This window comes from Balaenoptera ricei, chromosome 1 (assembly GCF_028023285.1).
Source record: "Balaenoptera ricei isolate mBalRic1 chromosome 1, mBalRic1.hap2, whole genome shotgun sequence".
NCBI lineage: Eukaryota > Metazoa > Chordata > Mammalia > Artiodactyla > Balaenopteridae > Balaenoptera > Balaenoptera ricei.
Window position 1 is genome coordinate 108,818,152 of NC_082639.1, and position 23,928 is coordinate 108,842,079.

The 23,928-nt window shown below is 49.7% G+C and overlaps 2 protein-coding genes across 6 annotated transcripts; both read left to right on the forward strand.

Moving 5' to 3' along the window:
* Positions 1–1,228: 1,228 nt before the first annotated feature.
* On the forward strand, positions 1,229–12,223 carry TARS2 (threonyl-tRNA synthetase 2, mitochondrial). Of its 2 annotated transcripts, none has more exons than XM_059930222.1 (18): positions 1,229–1,382; positions 1,709–1,905; positions 2,220–2,343; positions 3,021–3,145; positions 3,923–4,040; positions 4,159–4,223; positions 4,478–4,556; positions 5,738–5,884; positions 6,074–6,172; positions 6,475–6,692; positions 7,171–7,333; positions 7,551–7,688; positions 7,870–7,947; positions 9,651–9,751; positions 9,962–10,063; positions 10,239–10,311; positions 10,800–10,914; positions 11,334–11,843. In XM_059930222.1, the coding sequence occupies exons 1-18, from the start codon at positions 1,317–1,319 to the stop codon at positions 11,363–11,365; spliced, it is 2,040 nt and encodes a 679-aa protein (XP_059786205.1). In that variant the 5' UTR covers positions 1,229–1,316; the 3' UTR covers positions 11,366–11,843. The 2 variants fall into 2 exon arrangements, with proteins under 2 accessions (XP_059786205.1, XP_059786195.1); XM_059930212.1 differs by lacking the exon at positions 11,334–11,843 and adding an exon at positions 11,850–12,223 and having other exon boundaries at positions 1,230–1,382.
* Positions 12,224–12,256: 33 nt separating this feature from the next.
* On the forward strand, positions 12,257–18,485 carry ECM1 (extracellular matrix protein 1). Of its 4 annotated transcripts, none has more exons than XM_059930245.1 (10): positions 12,259–12,876; positions 14,047–14,109; positions 14,190–14,291; positions 14,399–14,476; positions 14,571–14,651; positions 15,777–16,099; positions 16,368–16,742; positions 17,371–17,477; positions 17,647–17,734; positions 18,162–18,485. In XM_059930245.1, exons 1-10 carry the CDS (start codon positions 12,807–12,809, stop codon positions 18,390–18,392), a joined length of 1,518 nt encoding a protein of 505 aa, XP_059786228.1. In that variant the 5' UTR covers positions 12,259–12,806; the 3' UTR covers positions 18,393–18,485. The 4 variants fall into 4 exon arrangements, with proteins under 4 accessions (XP_059786246.1, XP_059786237.1, XP_059786228.1 ...); XM_059930235.1 differs by having other exon boundaries at positions 12,262–12,876; positions 17,257–17,477; XM_059930254.1 differs by lacking the exon at positions 17,647–17,734 and having other exon boundaries at positions 12,258–12,876; positions 17,257–17,477; positions 18,162–18,325.
* The last annotated feature ends 5,443 nt before the right edge of the window (positions 18,486–23,928 follow it).

The window sequence follows — 23,928 nt, forward strand, 5'->3', positions numbered from 1 at the left end:
CAAGATCCAGGGTGGTGCCTGTGACTCAGATCAACTGCTGCCTCTCTCAGAACCTCTGGAAACTTAGATTAAACATCTTTCTCTGACAGCTTTTCCTCCACAATCCTTGATAACATCACCATTGGAAACTTGAGAACCAACTCCAACCAGCCCCATCCCCAGGTGAGGGGACTAATGGGAATTACTGAGAACCTCACAGCTGTCCCCAAATCCACTTCCCCTCATACTTTACTACATATCTGGTTGTGTTTCAATTTTTATTGTGTAAAACAAATCAAATATACCTAGTCCTGTGTTCTGGATATAGCAGGGAGAGGGAAGAGAAGGGATAAAGGAAGTTGAGAGCTAGGATGGGAATGAGAGGCAAAGGTCTTGTGTAGGAAGCAGAGAGCTAAGATTCTAGGGTCAGGCACTTCTTTCTGAAGTGAAGAGGGAATTGCATTGGAGTAAACTCTATTACCAGAGAAAGTCTGGTGTGGTAGAGGAATACAAGATGTGGATTCAGAATCCAGCGTCAGTGCTTACTGTTTGGCCTTAAACCACTTAACCTTCTCTGACCTTAAATTCTTCATCTGTAAGATTAAGAGGTTTCTAAGGTCCCTATTTAAGCACGATGAGTATGAAGGGACTCCAAGGAGTGCCCTCTGCAGATTTTTCGCTCTAGCCCCAAAGCGGTTATATTCATTTGTTCTCATAGCTTGTAGCTATTGTTGCCCATTACTATGTACCATGCAGTATATTAAACGATTTACATAAAATTAACCTCAACAATTCAGAATGATAACTATTATTACTCCCATTTTATAGATAAGAAAATTGAAGCTTAGAAGAAATTAATTTACCCAAAATTACATAGCGATCCAGGATTTACACTAGGTCTGTCTTGTCCCAAAGTCTATGCTTTTACCTGTTTCCTACCTGCCAGTGAAGACTACGTAAAAGAAAACTTAATGGTTAAAAGAAAATGACTGCCCTTTCTAATCTGTTTTTCTCCCGCTCGCGCTCTGGAGAATTTTCCTGCCCCTGCTCTCAAAGCCGCGGGATATCTTATTGCTACTTTGGTCTGAAACTGCAGGTCTCGGGAATTGCCCATATGTGTAACAGTTTAGGTCTTCCGGTCAGCCGGAACCACCCGCATCGCTGCTCGCGCTGTGTGGGGTGTACCTCGTCGGAGTTCCTGGAGGTGGTCCCAGACTGGAGTGGCAGCTGTAATAACCAATAGGCATGGACATTGTTGGGCCGGAAGCCAATGAGGAATCTGGCGATGGAGAAGCAGCGATCATTTATTTGAGGATGTAGGACGGGTCTGAAGGAAAATGGGGCTGTATCAGAGGTGGCGGCGGCTTCGGATCCCGGGGTTACAAGCCTGCGGGCTGCACACGGTGCGTGAGGTACCCAAAGATTCCGAACCACATTGGACCCAGCCCAGCGGAACCCCAAAGTGTAGGCTCTCAACCCAGCCTGACCCCCTCTACTCCCGCCCTGCGTCTCCAGACCCGGCTACCCTAGCCCTTAGATGCGCCATCTTTTTCCTAGGGTCAGCAGCCTGGGGGGCCTAGGGCTCCCAGCCTAGGACCCGTTATCACCCAGTCCTTTTAAAGACTAGGGATTAGGACCACGGCCACTTAAATGTTCTAATTTCCCACTGTCCCCAATCCCAAGAAGGAACGGTGGGACATGTGTTACCTCCTAACATCTTTCCCTCCAGGCAGCTGTGCCGACCCCTCCACACTGGTTGGTAGAGCGGCTTGGCCTTTTTGAGGAGCTATGGACTGCTCAGGTAAAGAGGTTAGCAAGCATGGCACAGAAGGAACACCGGACTATTAAGATATCACTTCCTGGAGGCCAGAAAGTGGATGCTGTGGCATGGAACACAACCCCTTACCAACTAGCCCAGCAGATCAGGTACCAGGCCCATTCTTTACCTACCAGGATAATCCTTCTATCTCTGTACTTTCTCGATTTGAGCAGGGAAAGAGCTCTGTATGTTTATTCCATTCGCATCAAGACAGCTTTTCCTGCTGATTCCTTTTTATCTGCATTAGTTTCATAGTCTCTGCCCTTCCTCTATTATGCATCGGGGAAAAAAACGATAGGTTCTTTTGCTCTGGTAACACATTTCCCCTTTCAAGTTTGGAGTTGCTAAGAGATTAGTCCCTCTCTACCCCTTTGGATGGTAACCTTGTTTTTCTCTTTTTCCCCATCCCCCACTGCTGAAGTTCTAAACTGGCAGATACTGCAGTGGCTGCTCAAGTGAATGGAGAACCTTATGATCTGGAGCGGCCCTTAGAGACAGATTCTGACCTCAGATTTCTGACATTCGATTCTGCAGAGGGGAAAGCAGTAAGTTTCTTCCTTATCAGGGATACAGTGGCTACTAAACTTAAGAGATGTTTAAGTGGGCACTTCTAGCATTTATTTCTTTTGCCTCAGTTTCTCCATTTGCAGTTGGGAGGGAGGCCTACCACAGATTGCTTGTCTTGATTATTCCTGGCTAAGCTGGAAACTTAGGGTGAAAGTTTTTACTTAGCCTGGGTCTATTAAGCGTGATCATTGTGCTAGTGAAAGGGAGAGATATAAAGTTGAAAACAGAGGATAATAATGCCACGTTAGCCCTCCAACTCTTGAGACATGCATTATAAGTCATCTGTAGCATATATTTAATTTTAATGTGGCTTGCACAACCGAGCACATCACCTGGCCTCATCTCCACTTTTTTATGTCAGCTTGGATGGCATGAAAACTGACTAGCCTCCTACTATGCTCTAGAACCGGAAGCACTGAGGAGTGAGGCTTGCTTCTTCTGTGCATTGCTTCTAGTGGCCTTCTTTCTTTTCTATTCAGTTGTTTTTGTTTTCGTTTTACTTTTTACTATTTAGTGGTCACCCCAAAGTCAGGTTCCCCATTTTGTGATAGTTATTCATACTGGTTTCATGCCAGCTTCTCTGAGGAGAGGATCCGAGAGCTAGGGGCTGAAGGAGAAGGTTATGAACTCATGAACTCCTTTCTTGTGAACCCAGGTATTCTGGCACTCCAGTACCCATGTCCTGGGGGCAGCAGCTGAACAACTTCTAGGTGCTGTCCTCTGCCAAGGTCCAAGCACAGGATGTGGCTTTTACCATGATTTCTTCCTTGGAAAGGAACGGTGAGTAGTGCAAGGAAGGAGGAGAATGATTCTGGGGTGGTTTCGTTTTCAAAGATTTCACCATATTTTACTTTATTTTTCTGTTTTTTTGAGCTATAGTTGACAAAGTTGTAATATAAAGTGTACACGTGGTGATTTGATGCATGTATACATTGTGAAAGGATTCCCACAATCGAGTTAATTATCACATGCTTTTTTTGTGTGTGTGAGAATGCTTAAGATCTGCTCTTAGCAAATTTTACTTATGCAATACAGAATTTATCAACTATAGTCACCATGCTATACATCAGTTTCTCAGACCTTATTCATCTTATAACTGAAAGTTTATACCTCTTTCCTGGGGTGTTTTCTGAGACCTTTTTCTGGGGCCTCAGGCATGTTAAGTTTGGAGGAGAAAGAAAGCTTGGGGCAGGTCCCTCCATGCCTCAACTGTGACATAGGTACCACTTTCTCCACTAGTCCATGTCCTTCCTTTTCTAAATCTGCTTGAAACTTACCTTCTCTAGCTTTTATGAATTCTTCAACTTTTACTTCATCCCTCATTACTGTTGCTCTAGTTTTCTTTATCCAGATTGCCTGCACACAACATTTAATTTAGTACAGAGAGCTTTTGCTCCAGCTGTAAACTTTGTACCTGATTTCCTATTTGTTTTCCCCTAGTCTGTTTGTCTTTGCCAATAATTTTAGATGTTTTTGGAAGGCAGGATTTCATCCCCTGGCCAACACCCAGGTGATACTCCTTAGAGGATGGAAGCCAACCAACCCTCATCTTTCCAGGACAATCAAGGGCTCAGAGCTGCCTGTTTTGGAACGGATTTGTCAGGAACTTGCAGCTGCTGCTCAACCCTTCCGGAGACTAGAGGCTTCCCAGGATCAGCTTCGGCAGCTCTTCAAGGTGGGGTGGAGACACACAAGTTTAGGAGGATAATCTAGAGACGTGAGGGAAGGAGTGGCTCTCTCTCAGGACTTCTTCGTGGGAATAAAGACTTGTCTTCACTCTTCCCTTCTTCCAGGATAACCCCTTTAAGCTTCACCTGATCGAGGAGAAAGTGACAGGTCCAACGGCAACAGTATATGGGTGAGAGCTGTCAAGATTGAGGGAAACAGGGAGAGGTGGGGATGCACTAAAGAAGGCCAGAAATGGGATAAGGGAAAGAAGATAGAAGGTAATCTGTTGCTCCCAAAAAAGAAATGGGAATTGATTTTTATCTTCCATTGCTTTCTCTGTGGAATAGTTCTTTATGTCTCTTTCTGTCAGCTAAACACCCTAGAGGGAGAATCCTAGAAGCTCAAAAACCTGGAAGTCACTAACTGGCCCCTTCTTTCTCCCAGGTGTGGTATGTTGGTTGATCTGTGCAGAGGCCCCCACCTTCGGCATACTGGACAGATTGGAGGCCTGAAGCTGCTAACGGTCAGTTGTGAGGGCTGGGTTAGGTTGAGATTCCTGTTTTCACTGGAGTGAGCTGGGGAATGGGAAGGTGATCCTCTCTCTCAGCCCCTTTTCTGCTCTGATAGCTAAGGGGGGAATCCAGAAATAGAAAGAAACTTTGTCCCTGCCTTTTAGAAATCCCCATCTGATGACAGATACTGGACATCCTGCCAGGGCCCAGAAGCCAATTCCGAGTCCATAGTCAGACATTAGCACTAAGGGAGATGGCGAGGGAGGGCATGAACAGGCTGGACACGGTCATGTAGGGAAAGCTCCTGTGGAGAGAGCCAGTGTGGAACACCATTTGACAGGCACAGAGAGAATACTCTGAAGTCAAAGGCCTGCCCTTTCTGAAAATATTGCTCCTGGGCAAGGTGAGCTATTAGTTGGAATAGGAGCAGGGAGAGAGGGGAGAGGCAGATATGCAGAGCAGAAAACCCTGGACTGAAAACCTAGGCATCTGCTATTAGTCCTGTCTCTGCCATTGATGAAGTATGCGGCCTTGGGTAAATCTCCTTACCCGTTTTCCCCATCTATAAAATGAAGCTGATTCCTGTCCTACCAGTAAATCGACATCAAAGAGACAAAACCAACTAACACAAGAGAAAGTGAGGAAAAGTTAAAAGTGCTATAAAATGCAGGCTGTTTCTTATTAGTACCATACAATTGTTCAAGGAAAGAACAAGCAGAGGCATTTGAATTTCATGGATCCAGGAATAGGACCTAGTGTGGGAGACTGAGTTTTCTAGCAGCTGTATGGGAGATTGATAAGGGGATGGATAGACTAATATTTGACCAGAACTTAGGGTTACTTCCCTGAGCAGTCATTGATGAGAAGGGAAAGGAACAAAGTACACGGGTGCTGGTAGGGCAGTGGTAGTGAGAATGGGGACAAAAAGAGGTGGCAGGGTAAGGTTAGAATTCAGCAGGACATATGTAGAAATCAAGGCTCAGGCACCTCCAGGGTGGTAAACATGGCAGGGGGTGTCTGGAGGATGGCGGTGGCCATCCTCCCGGTGGTGATGGCGGGAAAAGTAGAGAGAGAGATGAGATGGGATCGTTGTCAAGTGTCATACCTGTGATGCTTATGCTCAGAGTATCATATGAGGATTGAAAGAGAGGTTGTTCTCATCTTCCCTTTGACTCCCTTTGTCCTCCCACAGAACTCATCATCCTTATGGAGGTTTTCCGGCACCCCAGAGACACTGCAGAGAGTGTCAGGGATTTCCTTCCCCACTGCAGAGGAGCTGAGGGCCTGGGAAGAGTGGAGGGAGGAAGCAGAGTTACGGGACCACCGGCGCATTGGGAAGGTACAGAGACTGGGAAAATGGGGGCAGGGTGGGGGTGATGATAAGGGTTGGAGAGAGATGCAGGAACCTGACTGTGAAGTTGAGAGTAGATTCGGAATCCTGCAGACTGAGCAGCTTGGTCAGTTATCTCTTCTGGGTTCCCAAGCCCCCGCTTCCCCGTTGAAGTGACCATTGCCGTCCCGACTCCAGGAACAGGAGCTCTTCTTCTTCCATGAACTGAGCCCCGGGAGCTGCTTCTTCCTGCCTCGAGGGACAAGGGTGTATAATGTACTCGTGGCTTTTATCAGGGTAAGGAGGACCCATGTTCAGGGGAAGGAAGACTGGGGAGGGACTGAGGGCCTAGAAGAAGCCAGGTGTTAGAAGAGGGGGATTAGAAGTTTAAATGTAAATATCGTAAAGTGCTAGTAACCTTTATCAAGGGCCTAGAAATGTGTGGTCTACAGTGAGGAGCATACCGAGGGAGGATGGTGCTTGTTAGGTTGTAGCTGTGCTCAGCATGAACTGAGGGCCCAGAAGAATCACACAGCCGCCATCCTGCCTCCTCTCCCCCCAGTCACTCTGGCCTTCCATGTCTGCACCCTCCTCTCTAGGCCGAGTACACCCGCCGTGGTTTCTCGGAAGTGAAAACCCCCACGCTGTTTTCTACGAAGCTCTGGGAACTGTCAGGGCACTGGGAGCATTACCGGGAAGACATGTTTGCCCTGCAGCCCCCGGGCTCTGACAGCCACGCCGGCTCCCAGAGTGACCCCTCTACCGGCCAGCCCGCAGACACGCTCGCCCTCAAGCCCATGAACTGCCCTGCGCACTGGTGAGCTGGCATCCAGGAGACCTGGGTCCTCCCAGGGCTAGGGCTAGGCAGCTGGGTTACTAAATACTAAGTTGTAGAAAACTTGGAATCGTATTGGAACACCTGATTTGAGTCTTGAATCTGCCCTCTAGCTCACCATGTGAATTTGGGAAAATCATTGCACCTCCCTAAGCCTCAGTCTCCTCATGTGTAATATCAAGGGTTTGGAGTTGCTCTCTAACGTTCTTCTTTCAGTTCAGTGCCTATCACAGAACAGGGGCACAGTAAGTGATGTCTGTTATTGTTGTTACTGAGATTCACTTTTGAACCAGGCAGGGCCCAGATTGTGATGAGTGGGATTGACAGGACTCAGGCATGCCGAGGCTGGAGAGCGCGTTAGCTGATGGTGCAGAGAAGGGAAGCAAGCAGCCTGGGCGGAGGAGCAGTCTTCAGGGGCTAGTTTTCCCTGTGGCCCTGACTCCTCCCCACCCCAACTCAGCCTGATGTTCGCCCACCGGCCCAGATCCTGGCGAGAGCTGCCCCTGCGACTGGCCGACTTCGGGGCCTTGCACCGGGCCGAGGCCTCTGGCAGTCTTGGGGGACTGACCCGGCTGCGGCGCTTCCAGCAGGATGACGCTCACATCTTCTGTGCACCCGATCAGGTGGCCCTTCCCCAGCTCCACCAAAGCATTTCTAAGCCGCCTTGCATTCTCCTTGTGAACTGCCAACATTCCTGACCCTCAGTTGCCCTCTTTATATATGATAATTTAGCTACATTCTATCGCAACCTTTCCTTTATGTTTTTGCCCTCTTTTCCCCAAACTACCACCACCCCAGAGCTCTAGCTAGCACGCAGCTCACCTGCCCTTATTCCCCCAGCTGGAAGCAGAGATCCGAGGCTGTCTTGATTTCCTCCGCTCTGTCTACACTGTCCTTGGGTTCTCTTTCCGCCTGGCACTGTCTACCCGGCCATCTGGCTTCCTGGGAGAGCCTTGCCTTTGGGACCAGGCTGAGCAGGTGAGCAGGTGGTAGGGAAGCAGAGGCAGATAAACCAGTCTCTGATGGAAGGAGAGGGGAGATGGGAATCAGGGTCCCTGGCAGAGGCATGTGCTGAGAGGGTCACTGTGGGGGACTAAGGGATCTGTTGTTCATAAAGTTGAAGATGACATATTCCTCTCTTGTATCCTTTCCTCTGAAGGTCCTTCAACAGGCCCTAGAAGAATTTGGAGAACCCTGGGACCTTAACCCTGGAGATGGTGCCTTCTATGGGCCTAAGGTAAGCTGGGGACCGTGGTTAGAGTCTTATTTATTCCTTTTTTTGTTTTGTTTTATTAACTGTTTAATAGATACGAAGGAATGTTTTTTAAATTTGTGTAAGATATAAAGCAGAGCAGTACATCTCCTGCTCTCATGGAACTTAGGTCTGGTGAGGGCTCTGGGAGGTAAATAGGGTGTTTCAGCACCGTGGGATCAGTGCTGTGTAGGTACTAAGGGGGCACGTTACTCAGGAGGGTCAGGAAAGGCTTCCCATAGGAATCTCTTTCCGATCTGAAAGGTAATCGTTGGCCAAGTAAAAAGGTGCTTCAGGAGGGAACGTTGTAGGCAGAGGCTGGGGCGAAGAGTAAAAACTCACACAGCAATTTGGAAGAGGTGAAAGAAGTCGGGGAAAAAGGACTGTAAAGTGTCTGCTGGATTTAGTGAAAAGGCTGTTAGGTTTTGAGGGTCCATTTTTCAGTAAAGTGGGGACTGGACGTGGAGTCAGAAGTGAATGAATGAACCTAACACTTCCAAGAACATTGGCTCTTATAAAGGCAAAGGAGAGTAGCTGACAGATCCAAAGAGATGTTGATGAAGGGAGAGACTTGAGAATGTTTAAATGCTGTGATGAGAGGGAGCCTGTTTGGGTCAGGGAGAAGTTGAAGTTGTAGAAGGGGTTTCAGTAGAGGAAAGTTTCTGGGGAGTCTTGAGGGGTGGGATCCAGAGCCCTCCACAGAAAGAACCACCTGTGCTGTTGTTTAGGGGGTAGAAGGAAAGGCTTGGGGGTAGGTGCCAGGATATTTATAGGTGTGGTGACAGAAGTTGAGACATTTTCCTATCTCATGATACCAACTATCAGAATTCTCCATGAGATAGGAGGCAGGATCATTTGCTGAGATAGGATTGGGGAATAGGAGAGTTGTCAGTGAGGGGGTTGAAGATGGGAAGAGAGGAGAAAGCTTGAAAATCCTTGAGGAGAACGACGCAGAGCTGATTAGGGCAGCCAAAGGATTGCAGGCAGCAGCAAGGGTTCAGTTGAGGTTCACAACAGCAACTTGCATCAATCGCTGTTTTTGCGTCTGTGTGGTGTGTGGCGTGCTGGGCAGCAATGGGCACTTCTGTTCCAGGGCCAAGGAGGTGGGAGGCGAGGGTGCCACCAGGGTGGGGTTTTGTCATGTGGATGTGACAGAAGAACAGTGATACCAGGGAACCAGGGAGAGTGGTTACAGCTGCATGGGGAAGGAGAGGTGGGAGAGGCTGAGAGGCCTGTGAATGGAAAGAAAAATGAGGAGTTAAGGAGCTGAGAGACTGAAGAGCCATTAATAGGAATAATTGTCAGAGCTGGAAGGACAAGAGATAGTAATCAGAGCAGGTGTCTGATGGACTGTTTCAGAGGCACAGCCATTCTGGGCGGTGACAGCATGAAGGATGTAGCCATAGTGTGGGCGCGGATGAAGGTCTCTGAGATGAGGAACTCAAGGAATTGAGAGGCCAGGGTGAGGATGGGCCATTCATGTGAATATTGATGTTCCCTAATAATACACCACTATTAAGCGGAAAGAGCCACCGCCAGAGTCTGCAGCGAGTGACGGACAGCACGATGCAGCTGGGTGACACGTCTCTCCACACAGCCTGGGATGTGGCTAGGTAGAAGGGGGTGGCATGCGTAATGGAGGATACTGGTTCTGGTTTCTCTCATGTCCTCCCTTCTGTCTCCTCCAGATTGACGTGCACCTCCGCGATGCCCTGGGTCGGCCCCATCAGTGTGGAACGATCCAGCTTGACTTCCAACTGCCCCTGAGATTTGACCTCCAGTACAAGGGGTACAGAACCTTGTCCTGTCCCCTTTTCCCTTGGCCCATGGAATAGGTGGAGGACAACTTCCCTTTCTGCCTTTGACCCTAAAAACTAAACCACATCCTCCACACCCTCCCTTGCCAGGGCTGAAGATTCTTGGAAACTGGAAGGTGATCTTGGGTGCACATTGTGTGACACTTTTCCATTCCATCCACCCCCCCGTCTTTCCCTCCAAGGCAGGCGGGGGCCCTGGAGCGTCCAGTCCTCATTCATCGAGCAGTGCTAGGTTCTGTGGAAAGGATGTTGGGAGTGCTGGCGGAAAGCTGCGGGGGAAAATGGTGAGACCTCTGACCCCCGATTCCTGTTCTGGCCCTCAAGCCAGGTAGTGCGTGCTCCACATCCTGGCTCCCTTCAGACTCCAGCTTCTGGTTCCTTCTAGAATCTGCTCCCTGCAGCCACACTTGGGGTCTGAGCCAGGATAAATAACTTGCCTTCCTCTGTTCTCTCAATCAGGCCACTATGGCTGTCACCATTCCAGGTGGTGGTCATACCTGTGGGGACTGAGCAAGAGGAATATGCCAGGGAGGTGAGGAGTTGGGGGTGAGGCTGGGGGCCAAAGCAAGACTAATAGGGAGGCTGGGGACGAGCAATGGGTAGCAGAGGCCACATGGGGTAGTGAAAGGGGCACGGCACTTGGAATCACAAGACTGGACTCAAATTAATAAATGTTAAATGCTGACAGCTGAGCACTTGGCACAAAAGGGGGCTTGCAGAAATGTTTCTTTTATTTTTCCTCTCTAGAGAGAAGTAAGGATATGGACAGTACTAGAGTCGAGCAGCTGGTTGGGCAGAGTGCAGGGAGGCCTGGCTCCAGGAGGAGACCGACAGGGAGGCTGGGGGGCTGGGGAGAAGCCTCAATGTAGAGAGTGAGGAGGGTTTGTCCCTGAGAAGGGAGAGCCTTGAGGCAGAGGAAGGAGGAGCAGATGGGGGAGCTTGAGGAAAACTGGCATCAGCCTGTTCCAGCCCCTCAGCCTTCCATTAAATCAGGTTCCTGTCAATGATCCTCTGCCCCAGGCACAGCGGAGCCTGCGAGCTGCAGGACTGGTTGGCGACCTGGACGCTGACTCCGGACTGACCCTCGGCCGGAGGATCCGCCGGGCTCAGCTTGCCCACTACAATTTTCAGTTCGGTAAGACCGGGTCAGCACAGCCCTCAGAGCCTTGCACTCTTCCACTTGGCCTGTATGTTGTTCTTTCCTGTCTACTACGTTCGGTCATCCGTGTATTTGGGTAAATTGCAGCTCGTTACCTGAGCTGGGCAGGAGCCAGGATTCAGAACTCCTGAGCCACTTGGGCCCTAGGCTCCTTCACCCCCTGACCAGCACCTCTGACCCTCAGAACAGTTTTCTTCTGACCCCCACCCTAGCTCTTGGTGTCTGTTAGTAATTAGCCAAGGGAGCATCAGACAGGAACAGGAAGGGTTAATAAGGCATTAATTAGTTAGCTTTGTTTATTCTAGACCTAGATAGAGTCAGCCCTAAGGGATGAGGAAAAAGACCTCAAGAAAAAAAGTCTAGGCCTACCTTGCTCCTTTTTTTCATTTTCCAAGGTTCAGAGCTCTGTCTTGAAGGCAAGAAGTAGGAACGTCTCAGCCAGATTACCTGATTGTCTAGTTTTACACATCCACTCATCCTGCCAGCCTTGGAGCAAGCTGCCCATGATCCCGTGGACTTGCACATGTATCATCCACCCTGCCACCCTCCCCTTTCTGTAATGTACACACACACACACTCTGTCTCTCTCTCTCTCTCTCTCTCTCTCTCTCTCTCTGGATCTGCTTCTTGATCTGTTTGTCTTTCTTTGGCTGACCCTACTATCTCTGACCCCTGGGCTCCTGAGTGGAAGTGATAAGGCATGTAGGAGAATGTGTGGAATATTTCTTTATCTCCTCAGGATGACCAGGGAACCTGGAGAGCAAGAGATAGCTAAATATATCCTTTCCCGGAACCATGTCTGAGCTCTGCTCTTCCTAAAGATTTCGGTCTCTTACATTTCTGCATAGCAAAAGGAGATATCCTCTGGATAAATTTGCCCTGAGATTCGCAAACCTCCCCTCTTTCTGCAGTGGTTGGCCAGAAAGAGCAGAGTAAGAGAACAGTGAACATTCGGACTCGAGATAATCGTCGACTTGGGGAACGGGACTTGGCCGAGGCTGTACAGCGGCTACTGGAGCTACAGAACACCAGGGTCCCAAATGCTGAAGAAATTTTCTGAGCTTTTGTGTATAGATGTGGCAAAGACCTGTAGGAGCTATCAGGCCCCCTTAACACGGAGGGGCCCAACCTAACTGACAATAGTCTGAAGTTCCCCAGACCCCTCAGAACTCGTGTGGAGGCATGAATCTGCTGTCATGGAAAGAGATTTGGTCTGGGGGAAGCTGTAGCTGTTTGGATGTGAGGAGAGTGAAACTAAAAATAATAAACTTGAAACTACTGGGAATGTGTCTTCATCTCTGACTCCTGATGGGGACATAAAAGGGAGTTTGACTCTGTCTCCCGCTGTTTTGTCCTAGGGGATTGGGGTAATTGAAAAGGGGCAGCCCATGGCTCTCACTGGTTGGGGAGCTCCCTGGGATAGCTGTCCTGTTCCCCTGTCTAAACTCCTCAGTGCCCTGTTTCCCCAGCCCCAGTTCAGCAGGTTGTCAGATCCATTCTCCAAAGAAGACCAAATGGAGAAATTGAGGCACAAAACAAAGTCTCAGACCTCTCTTGCTCCAGGATTCTCAGAATCAGTTTCTCTTGGGATTGGGTTCACCATTCTTCTCAGTCCTCTCAGGAGCCTTCAGGGTGTGTGGGAGGAGTGTCTGCCAGAGGAGGAGCAGCTGGGACTGAGTCACGGCAGGAAGCTGAGGAGGGCGGTAGCTATCCCCAGATAGACTATAAAGAGGAGAAGGAACCAGCCCTGAAGTTCACAACAGCAGTAACAGTAACTGGAGAAGCAAGCTCCCAGCAGCGCAGCCCTTCAAATCGGATCTGCCTGAGAGGACCTACTTGGGTGGCCGTCGACCAGTCCTTGCCCCAGGATGGGGACCACGTCCAGAGCAGCCTTGGTCTTGGCCTGTTTAGCTGTTGCTTCTGTAGCCTCTAAGGGAGGTGAGTTGGGGTCGGAGCCAGCACTTGGAAAGGGGGCCTGGCCAGCATGGGCCTGGGGCCTGGGTCCAGCCATCCCGGATGGCTCATCACCAGCAAAAGGGTGCCCCATTTGGCTGCCTGTTTCTGAGCAGGCCTGTGGTGGGCCTAGGCACTGGAGCCTTTAACCAGGGAGGGGAGCAGGGGTACAGAAGGAAAGGGGTTCCTAGAGATTGCTGCCAAGAAACACATATTGGAGTCAAAACGGACAACTGCGGGGGTGGATAGATTCACAGAGTGAGGGGCCTGATGTATATGTGGCACCTATTAGCCAGAAGTGAGAAGAAGAGGAACTCCCAGGCTGCTCAAAACCAGTTTACTGACCCAGAGAGCCTTGACTGACTCCCTACCTGGTTAGGAGAAGAGAGGGCATCATCCATCTACAGGGGACCAGGCACAGCCACTCTCTAGCTCACACACACATTATCTGCTTAGATACCAAACAAAATGTTACTGTGGGAAACTATTGCAAGAGTGTCATAGATCTAATCTATCTGGAAGACCCTGTCTTGTCCTTCCCAGGTCTTGGTCTTTTGTGACTGCAGATCAGCTACAGGTGATTCCTTTCCCTGTGGCTGTGGCGTGAATTGCCTCAGGAGTCCTGAACCATCCCAGTTTCCCAGGTCCTAAATTGAGACCTGAACTAAGGGGGATCTGAGACTAGCTGAAGGGGAGGCACTTCAACTTCTGTGTGGGCTCCTTACCAGAAGGCCCAAAGGTGTTTAAAGGGCCTGTGGTAGGCAGGAGGGTGGAGGAGATGGGCAGGTGAGGCTCCAGCCAGTTCAAGGTCTGGACTGTGGAGAGAGCCCAGAATCTGTAAGGGAAAGACACTGACACAAGATTAAGGCCTTCCTTCCCAGCCCCATGTGTCACACTCCCTTTAGGCCTGGACTTGGGAGACCCAAGGCTTTGAGTGTGGTAGAGGTGAGGCTGTCAGATTATCACACCCAATCGGTCTTGACCAGGTGTGTTTGGGGGGTGGCTTAGGGGACGTGGGGCAGGAGCAGTACAGAGAGGCTTCTGGTGTCTTGGTCATCTTTTCTAAGCTCTTAACCTCTACTGCCTCCCCTTCCCATGCTCAGGGCCAGGAAAGGGCCCCTCAAAACCACCCCTGACTCACCCTTCCTCTTCCAGACATCAAGGCTTCGGGGCAGAGGGAGCTGGGGCCAGTGCACCTCACCCACCCCCTTCAAGAAGGTAAGAGTTTGGGGGAGTGGCATGGGATTGGGGCTCCAGGAGGAAATGTCGGCTCTGACCATCTCCCTTCTTGCTGGTAGTTGGCTATGCTGCACCCCCTTCCCCACCTCTGACCAGAGCTCTCCCCATGGATCACCCTGACACCTCTCAGCATAGCCCTCACTTTGAAGGACAGAGTGAAGGTAAGTCTCAGTTGCACCTCTAGGTTTCTAGTCTGACTTACTTCCTGATCTTCAGAATGGGAGGGGAAGAAGGAGTGGGCTACTTACACACTCCGCTTTCTGTATAGTACAGCCATCTCCATCTCAGAAAGCCAGCCCTGTCCAAGAGGAGCTGCCCCCTCCCCGACTCCCTGTGGAGAAGAAAGGTGAGTGCTTGCCCTTTCCCTCACTCCCACCCACTGCATCTGGCTGACATCAGCCTGATCCTTGCTCTTTTGTGTCCTCACCCCTATCTTGCAGGGGATCCGCCTCTCCCTCAAGAGGCCGTCCCCCTCCAAGAAGAGCTATTCCCTCCCCAGGTCCCTACTGAACAGAAGGAAGGTAAGTGACTCCTTCCCCTCTTTACCCTCCTGCCTACCCGTGGCTGACAGCATGGGCTTTGGGGCTTTTGCCACTTATTAGCTGTGTAATAACCTTGGGTAAGTTACCTCTCCAAGCCTTAGTTTCTTTATTTGTAAAATTGGGGAAATAATACCTATTTTATAAAATTATAAGATTACATGACACAAAAGTAGCATTTATTTTCACTTCTCTATTGAGTTACTTTTTTTTTTAAAAGCATATGCTATTTCTTTCTTTTTTAAAAAAATTTTATTTATTGATTGATTTTGGGCTGCGTTGGGTCTTTGTTGCAGCACGCGGGATCTTTGTTGAGGCATGCGGGATCTTTCGTTGCGGCGTGCAGGTTTCTCTCTAGTTGTGGCATGCGAGTTTTTCTCTCTTTTCTAGTTGTGGCGCATAGGCTCCAGGGCACATGGGCTCTGTAGTTGTGGCACGCGGGTTCCAGAATGCATGGGCTCTCTCGTTGAGGTGTGCGAGCTCAGTAGTTGTGGCGTGCAGGTTTAGTTGCCCTGTGGCATGTGGGATCTTAGTTCCCTGACCAGGGATCGAACCCGCATCCCCTACATTGGAAGGCGGATTCTTTACCACTGGACCACCAGGAAAGTCCCTCTATTGAGTTACTTTTTATGATTGGGAACTGGCCTGTCTTCTAGAGATGCCCGTCCCAACATGAATGTTTTTTACGCATCTCCTTCTACCCCAGTAGACCCATCTTTCCTTTATCAAGAGATGACCTTCTAATCTAAGCAGAGAGAGAGTGAGTGACAGCTTTAGTCTGTCCATCCCCCAGCTTTAATGCTCAGACCCTGGTCGGGGTAGTGGGGTGGGGGAGCAGGTATTCTGAGCCTTGGGAAGCAGCACAGGGAGCAGGCGTGATTTGGGGTCAGGGAGCTATAAGGGTGACACCTTTCATGACTCAGGTCTCTTTTCCTTTTGGTCAGTCATTCTGAAGTTAAGAGCCACGAATTCATTTGTCCCCTTTTCCTCTATATCCTCCCAACACTTTCTCCTCAACCCCAACTTCTTTCAATCCTCCCAACTCAATCCAGCCTTTCTCTATCCCTCTGCATGTTCCCCCTTCCCACTCTGTTCTCCCCATTCTAGAAAAGCTGGCTCGCTTCATGGACCACAGCCACCCAGAGCCTGAGTCTTGGAATCCAGCCCAGCACTGCCAACGGGGCCGATACCAAGGGGGCTGGGGCCACCGGCTGGATGGCTTCCCCCCTGGGCGGCCTTCTCCGGACAATCTGAACCAGATCTGCCTTCCTAATCGTCAGCATGTGGTGTACGGCCCTTGGAACCTGCCAAAGACTGGCTTTTCCCACCTTGTTCGTCAGGGTGAGACCCTCAATTTGCTGGAGACTGGATATTCCCGCTGCTGCCGCTGTCACAGCTACACAAACCGCTTGGACTGTGCAAAAGTCATGGTAAGGGTTGGGCTCTTGATCCTGGGGATGTCCTTTAACCCCCAGACAGTATGTGTGTGTTTCAAGGACTAGAGGCCTAGGCCTGGGTATGCAGGAACCTCAGGTCCCTTTCATTGGCCCTACCTTGGGCCTCCTCATTGTGCCAGAAGAGCAGAGGACAGCCTCTGCTTCTTTATTATCTGCATACCCAGGGTCCTTTTTGGAGCCTGGGAGGAAAACAGGTATGTGGAGAGTGGGCTACCAGGCTGATCTACTCCTCTTGCTCTAGTGGGAGGACGCAATGACCCGGTTCTGTGAGGCTGAGTTTTCTGTCAAGACCCGAGCCCATTGGTGCTGCAAACGTCGGGGGGAGGCTCGATTCTCCTGCTTCCAAGACGAAGCTCCCCGGCCACACTACCAGCTCAAGGCCTGCCCCAGCCACCAGCCTGGTATTTCCTCGGGTCCTGAGCTGCCTTTTCCCCCTGGGTTACCCACACTGGACAATATCAAGAACATCTGCCACCTAAGACGCTTCCGCTCTGTGCCACGCAACCTCCCAGCTACTGACCCCATCCAAAGGCAGCTGCAGGCTCTGACCCGGCTGGAGGGGGAGTTCCAGCACTGCTGCCAGCAGGGGAACAACCACACCTGTACATGGAAGGCCGTAAGTGGGCATCCCAGCATCCTGAGAACCTGTCTGCCTGCCCACCTGTCTCTGACCTCTGATCCCACCAGCCTATTCATCATCCATGTACCTACCCCCTGTGAGCATGTCTGCCCATTCATCTGCTTGTGAATGTCCGTCCATCCACTGTGTTCTTCGTCTGAGTCTGTTCATCGTGCACCTTCATCCTGCACTCCTGGCCTCGTCCACCCAATCCCCTACACATGTACCTGTCTGCCATCCATCTATCCAGCTCTGGCCTCACCCGACCCTCTCTGTCTACCGTTCCAGCACATCTCCTGTGGCCAGCTCCGAACCTCATCTGTTCTTCTCCCCTTCCACCTTCCCGATCCCATACATCCACAGCTGCCTCCTTGCCCTCTGGTTCTTTGCCCTTCCCTTTTGGCACCTGGGGCTGAGAGTCCCTCATCTCATAGCGTAGGGCAGTGAGGGAAGCAGTGGGTCAGGAGGGCCAAGTGTCCAGGCTTCTGATTTTCCTTTTTCTGGCCCACAGTGGGAGGATACCCTTGATAGCTACTGTGATCAGGAAAAGGCTACAAATACCCACCACTACTCGTGTTGCCACTACCCTCCTAGCCCTGCCCGAGATGAGTGCTTTGCCCGGCAGGCTCCCTATCCCAACTATGACCGGGACATCTTGACCCTGGACCTCAGCCGAATTACCCCCAACTTCATGAGTCATCTCTGTGGAAATCAAAGAGTTCTCACCAAGCAGTGAGTCTTGCCCAGTTCTTCCCCAACTCTTTTCCCTTCTCCAAAACCTCCCTTTTGGGACACCCTCTGGGGCACTCTTGGGAAGAGCAAAATCATGGTCTGCAAGCACCATTTTGATGCCTGGAGACACCCAAAGACCCTGACCCCTACCCGTTTCCCACCAACATAGTAAGCAGATTCCTAGGCTGATCCAGAACGTGACTGCCCGCTGCTGTGACCTGCCGTTTCCAGAGCAGGCCTGCTGTGCTGAGGAGGAAGTGAGTGTGAGGGCAGGGCGTCATAGTCTCCAGAGGAATGCAGAGGAGGGGAGTGAGAGGGCTGGAACTGCAGGATGCCCCTTCTTTTAGTACCTCAAACCAGCCCACTGAAATAATGAGGACTACTGGGGAGATCTTTTTCCTTGGTTCCAGGAGTCTTCACTCCTGACCTGACCTGCTCCCCATCTCTAAGTGCCTATTATGCCTTCTCTGGGCCTCTAGCTTCTGGCATTTCCAGATGTTCACATCTGTCCATCACAAGGAGTCTAGCTGTGAAAGGCAGCCTTGTACTCTCTCTGAGCCCCAGAAGGGATCTAGGGAGAGAGCAGTAGAAGCTGAGGGAAGGGGGACTTTGGACATCCAAGTAACCAGGCCTGACCTCTGACAACCCTCCTCGCCTATCATGTCTGCTTTACTCCTTCATCAGAAAGCCGCCTTTATTGATGACCTGTGTGGTCCCCGACGTAACTTCTGGCAAGACTCTGCCTTCTGCTGTAATCTGAGTCCTGGGGATGAACAGATCAACTGCTTCAACACTAATTATCTGAGGAATGTGGCTGTAGTGGCTGGAGACATTAGGGATGCCAAGGACCAGGGGGAGCAGGGCCCAACTTGGGGAACAAATATCAGCCCCACCCCTGAGCCCAAGGAAGAGTGAGTCACCCCAGAGCCTTGGAGGATCAGATTGGGGGACCCCACCCCACCCCACCCTCCTGGAACACTCATTACAGTAAACACCTCTTGGATTTGGCCTCATCGTGTCTGTTGTCTCACACAAACACACCCTCCTAAGCCTGCCCGATTTTCTTCAGTGTCTGGCCCCTGAGGCCCACGGCCCCACCCCCACTAACTGAGCAGAAGTCTTTCCACAGGCTTTGTTGGGACCAAAACTAAATGGTTTAACTTCAGTATTTGTCATTGAATTTATTCACACATTTAAAAGGAATGTCACTTTGTTAGTTGGCTATCAGGATTCAGAAGTGGAAAAGATATGATTCATGTCTTTGTTGAGCCCCCAAAATGCACAGCCCTGCCTGACATTTTTTAATCTTCACTTTTGATCCTTGGAGTCCATGTGTTTATTCATTCAGTATACATTGACTGAACTCCTGTCGATGTGCACTGTGCTAGACTGCAGGATACACGTTCGGAAAACACACAGTTCCTTCCTTCAGGTTGCTCACATTCCAGGAACCTAGCAGGTGTGATAAGTGTTGTGGTACAGGGCTGCCAGAGTGCCAGTATGCTCGGAGCACTTGATAACCAGGCCAGAGCTGGGAGTAGGGCCGGGGGCAGTAGGGGTGCACCAGGGAAGGCCTCTGCAGGGGTGAGGTCGGAGCTTCTCCAGGAGAGGTAGAGGGTACAAGGGGCAGGTACGGACCAGGCGAAGGGGCAACTCATGCAGAAGCACAAAGGCTGAAAGGACCTGACTGGTGGTTGTTCCTCCCAGATGAGGCTGGAAAGATGAGCAGCAGGAGCTCATCACGAGTGACTCATCTGCCCGGCTTAAAGGGCATCTTGGCACCTCTGCCCGCTAGGGCACCGGCGGTTTCAAGCAGAATATGTGTTCAGATTTGCCTTTTACGATGTCTAGTCGGCAGCCAGCCAGGCAGGAACCTGGGAGGCCAGTTCGGACAGTGTCGTGCCAATGCTTGAGGGGAGGGCGCCGTAGCACCCAGGCTGGAGCTAGACCACAGGGTGGCGGGACCCTGCGGCCCTTCGAGGTTGACCACAGGAAACCGGAGCCTCCAGGGTGGAGCTGAAAGAACTGGAATGAAGGCTTAGTCCCGTGGGGATGAGTCCTCTGTGATTCTGCTGCCTGCACAACTTTCCAGAAAGCAGGACGTCCCCGGCCCGGCTTATGGAGGAAGAGGGTGAAACAGGGACTGCCGTCCTTCCCCAGCCGGGGACTAGATGAGCCCCAGCAGCTCTAAAACTGACACCCGCCGTTCCCTCCGCTCCTCCACCGCCTTTTATTTATTTACTTACACTTTGCCCGCATAGCAGTTTTTAACTCATCAGCGTCTTAGCAGCTCCTTCGCCTGTCCGTCAGCACGGGGGCCAATGAGCGGGCGAGAGACACTCCGTGCCCCGCCCCTGCGACGGCAACCCGGCCAGCGCGGGCCGGCGCGACCCCGGCTGCGCGCTCGGGTAGCGCTCTCGGAGGGCGTCAGCTTGTATGCGCGGACGTCTGGACCATTTCTGATCGCCTCTGGGCGCCAGGGACCGGGCTGGCAGAGGCAGGGCTCCCTCTTTCCCCCACACCGTCCGCTCGTCCGCCCTCGGTGTACGGGTCCAAACCAGCTCGCGGGGCGGAGCCCCGGCCGATGGAGGGACGGGCGGGCAGCTCCACCGGCAGAGGCACCACTAACGGGCTCTGTCCCTCCAGGAGCTTCCCGGAGATGCTTTCGTACTGCGTTTGCAAAGCGCCCCGCCAAGTCTGGAGAGGGAGTCCGAGACGCGTTGGACCACAGTCCCAGCCCCGAGGAGTTTACAGTCTGCCGGGGAGGAGAGGAAGGAAACCAGGAAAGCAGTAGTAAGCAGCTATCATGAAAAAAATATCAAGTGCTAAATAGATATAAGCATCAAGAACTGAGAGTTAAAAGAGGTAATTATCTGTAGGAATCGGGGTACTGTTAAATGGAGGAGGTGGCTTTCCACAGAGCCCCGAAGCATGGATAGGATTGCTGTTAGTTACCAAATGGTGAACGTGTTAACATTTATGGCAATTCGTTGTATAGAAAAACTTAAAATATATTAAATTCTATACAGTGCTGTATGTCAATTATATCTCAATAAAACTGGAAGAAAAAAATAAGTAAAATAAAATGTACTAAGTTCAGATAAAGGAGTCAGAGACCCTAACTACTTGGAGGGGCTGGGAATGCTTTATGGAGGAATGCAGGCTTGAGTAGGATTTTGCTGGAAGGGAAAGGGAGGATGAACAAAGCACTGGGTGTATGCAAAGTTCAGCTAAAGTAAACAGAGTATATGTTTTTGTTAAACAGAGTGCTAAGTATTCTGGCTATAAAGAATATTAAAAAATCGTCCTCAAGGAGTTTTAGCTCTATGGAGACTTGAATATCTAATTATAGATACTCTCAGGATTCTTTGGGAGCCACCTAGCCTGGCTTTCAGGTAGGTCTTCTGGAGGAGGAAATAAAGCAGGAATTGTGGTTGGTATATTTGAAGAGCCACTAAGTAGTAAAAATAGTGTGGGGGAGTAGCTAGGCATGAGGTTGGAAATTTCAGACTTTCTGGAAGATCTTGAAACACGATAGAAGTCACGCCAACTTGGGGATAAACACCTATAAAGGGTTGTAAAAGAAAAGTGATGTGAACAAATTTATTTTTTAAAAAGATAAATTAGGGCTTCCCTGGTGGCGCAGTGGTTGAGAGTCTGCCTGCCAATGCAGGGGACGCGGGTTCGAGCCCTGGTCTGGGAAGATCCCACATGCCGCGGAGCGGCTGGGCCCGTGGGCCACAACTGCTGAGCCTGCGCGTCTGGAGCCTGTGCTCCGCAACAAGAGAGGCCGCGACGGTGAGAGGCCCGCGCACCGCGATGAGGAGTGGCCCCCGCTCGCCACAACCAAAGAAAGCCCCCGCACAGAAACGAAAACCCAACACAGCCAAAAATAAATAAATAAATAAATTAAAAAAAAAAAAAAGATAAATTAGATGGACAGACAGGTGGATAGGAGTAGATGAGCTGGAGAGAGGGTGGAGACCCGAACCTGTTCAGAGGTTGAAATTGTAATTCTTCAATATTAATAAAATTGAGAAACTCTGATATCCAGAACTTTGTTAATGGTAGAGAGGATGAAAAGGGAGGGGACATCTTTTAAAGACATTTAGGAGATGGGATTGACAGAACCTGTTTGCTACAGGAGATGTCTAGGAAGACTCCCAAGTTTGAGGTTTGGGTAAGGATATGCAGGACGAGGAGCAAGTTTTACAGGAGGATGATAAGAGTTCAGTTTTTGAGTCCTCAGTAGTTAGGGTCCTTAGTTAAAAGCACCTTCAGGAGGAAGATGTCAAAAGCCAAATTCTAGGGAATTGATTGTGAATGGGAGGTGAAAAAGAGGAGTCAGCATGTGTAGCCTGCTCTTTGAATGTCCTTCTAGACACGACACTTGGAAGTCCCTTAGATAGCACAAATTCAGCTTGTTCAAAAATGAATTCCTCTGGGTATATGGGGAGATGTGAAAAAGAAAATGTAGCAATAAGTGACCTGTAGAATCTAGGTGGTGGACATATGGGTGTTCACTATTCAGTCAACCTTTTTCTGCATTTTTGACATGAGCTCATCATCTCTACCTTCCAACTATCCCTACCCCCTGTGAACCCCATCTCAATAAACAGAACCACCATCTACTCAGTTATTTAGGCAACAGACCTGGGAATGTCATTTAATTAGTCCCTCTCCTCCCTTCTATTCCAGTCAGTCACCAAATCTCCTAAATATCTCTTACATCCAGCAACAATGTAGTTGCACCTTATACCAAGGTTAGGTTCTAAAGTCAGTACATAAGGCAAAAGTTACATAGTCAACATAACCTTTGGAAATCCCTTAAATCACTCATAAAATACAGCAGTCATGGGACTTCCCTGGCGGTCCAGTGGTTAAGACTTGGCACTTCCACTGCATGGGGCACGGGTTGAATCCCTGGTCGGGGAACTAAGATCCCTCAGGCCACACCGTGGGGCCAAAAAGTTAAAAAAAAAAAAAAAAAAATACAGCAGCCATGGTTTTGTGTGCACAACTCTGTAAACAAAATGTATGTGCAAGCATGTATATATAAGCCTGGTATAGTAATGTACAGTATATAATAAGGTATACAATATAACATTAAAGTATTTTCAACTACATACAAAAATGAGATAGTGCTCCAGCTGCAGGACACCTGGAAGCTCAGAGCCTGAGGCCAACGCTGCCAGGACCTCAAGGGGAGAGGAGGGGCTCTGCCCTTGTCTTTCAATAAACCTGTTGATCTTAAAAAAAAAAAAAAAAAAAAAGTGAGATAGGGGAGAGGAGGGGCTCTGCCCTTGTCTTTCAATAAACCTGTTGATCTTAAAAAAAAAAAAAAAAAAAAAAGTGAGATAGTGCTGCATATAGTTGTTAAATGTACACAGGGCACAGGGATGCTGCATTTCTCACCTCTTCACTGCCTGTACCCTAGTCCAAGCTTCCATCAACCCTCGGGATTATTGAAACAGCTTCCCAACTAGCCTCCTGGCTCCTTCTCCTGAGCCTGTCCAATCCATGCCCTACACTCCAGGCAGATTGACCTGCTAACTGGTTTGAGCAGGTCACTTTACTGCTTTAAAACCCCTCAATGACATCCCACTTGTCCCTTAGGACAAGGTTTAAAACACCCGCATATGGCTGCCCCAGCCTTCTGCCATCTGGCCTCTGCCCAGTCTCTGGACTTCATGTCACACACACCTCTTTCCTCTTGTTCTCTAAGCCCTGTCAGAATTGGGCTTTCTGTTCCTCAGGTTCACCATACTCTTTTGTGCTTCAGGGACTTTCCCATGCTGCTCTGTCCGCAAAGAACTCTCTTACCCCACTCTGCTCAAATGGTTAACAAACACTTCTTATCTACTCAACGAACCATCCACCTCAACCCCCCAATACTTTGTTCTTGCGAAATTTTATTATTTTAAACTTTTTTATTTATTTTTATATTTTGGCCGCGCAGCATGTGGGATCCCCGAGCAGGGATCGGACTTGTGTCCCCTGCATTGGAAGCACGGAATCTTAACTGCTGGACTGCCAGGGAAGTCCCCTTGCTGAATTTTAAATTAAAAAAAAAACATTGTGAAAAATAATCCACATATTTAAAATGCACTAAACATAAATGTATATTTCAATGGATTATTATAAAATGAAACCCCCCTGCAACAACAACCCAGGTCAAGAAAAAGGACATTGCCTTCACCCCAGAAATCCCCCATAATACTGCTTGCTGGTCATAGACTCCTTCAACCCTCACAAAGTAACCACTGTCCTACTGTCCTGATATTTATCGTAACCATTTACTTGCTTTTTCTTTATTGTTTTACCACCTAAATATGAATCCTAAAAACAATCATTTAGGTTTTCAAAAAACCTTTATTGAGATATAATTCACGTACCATATAATTCACCCATTTAAAGTGTACAATGCAATGGTTTTCAATATATTCCATTA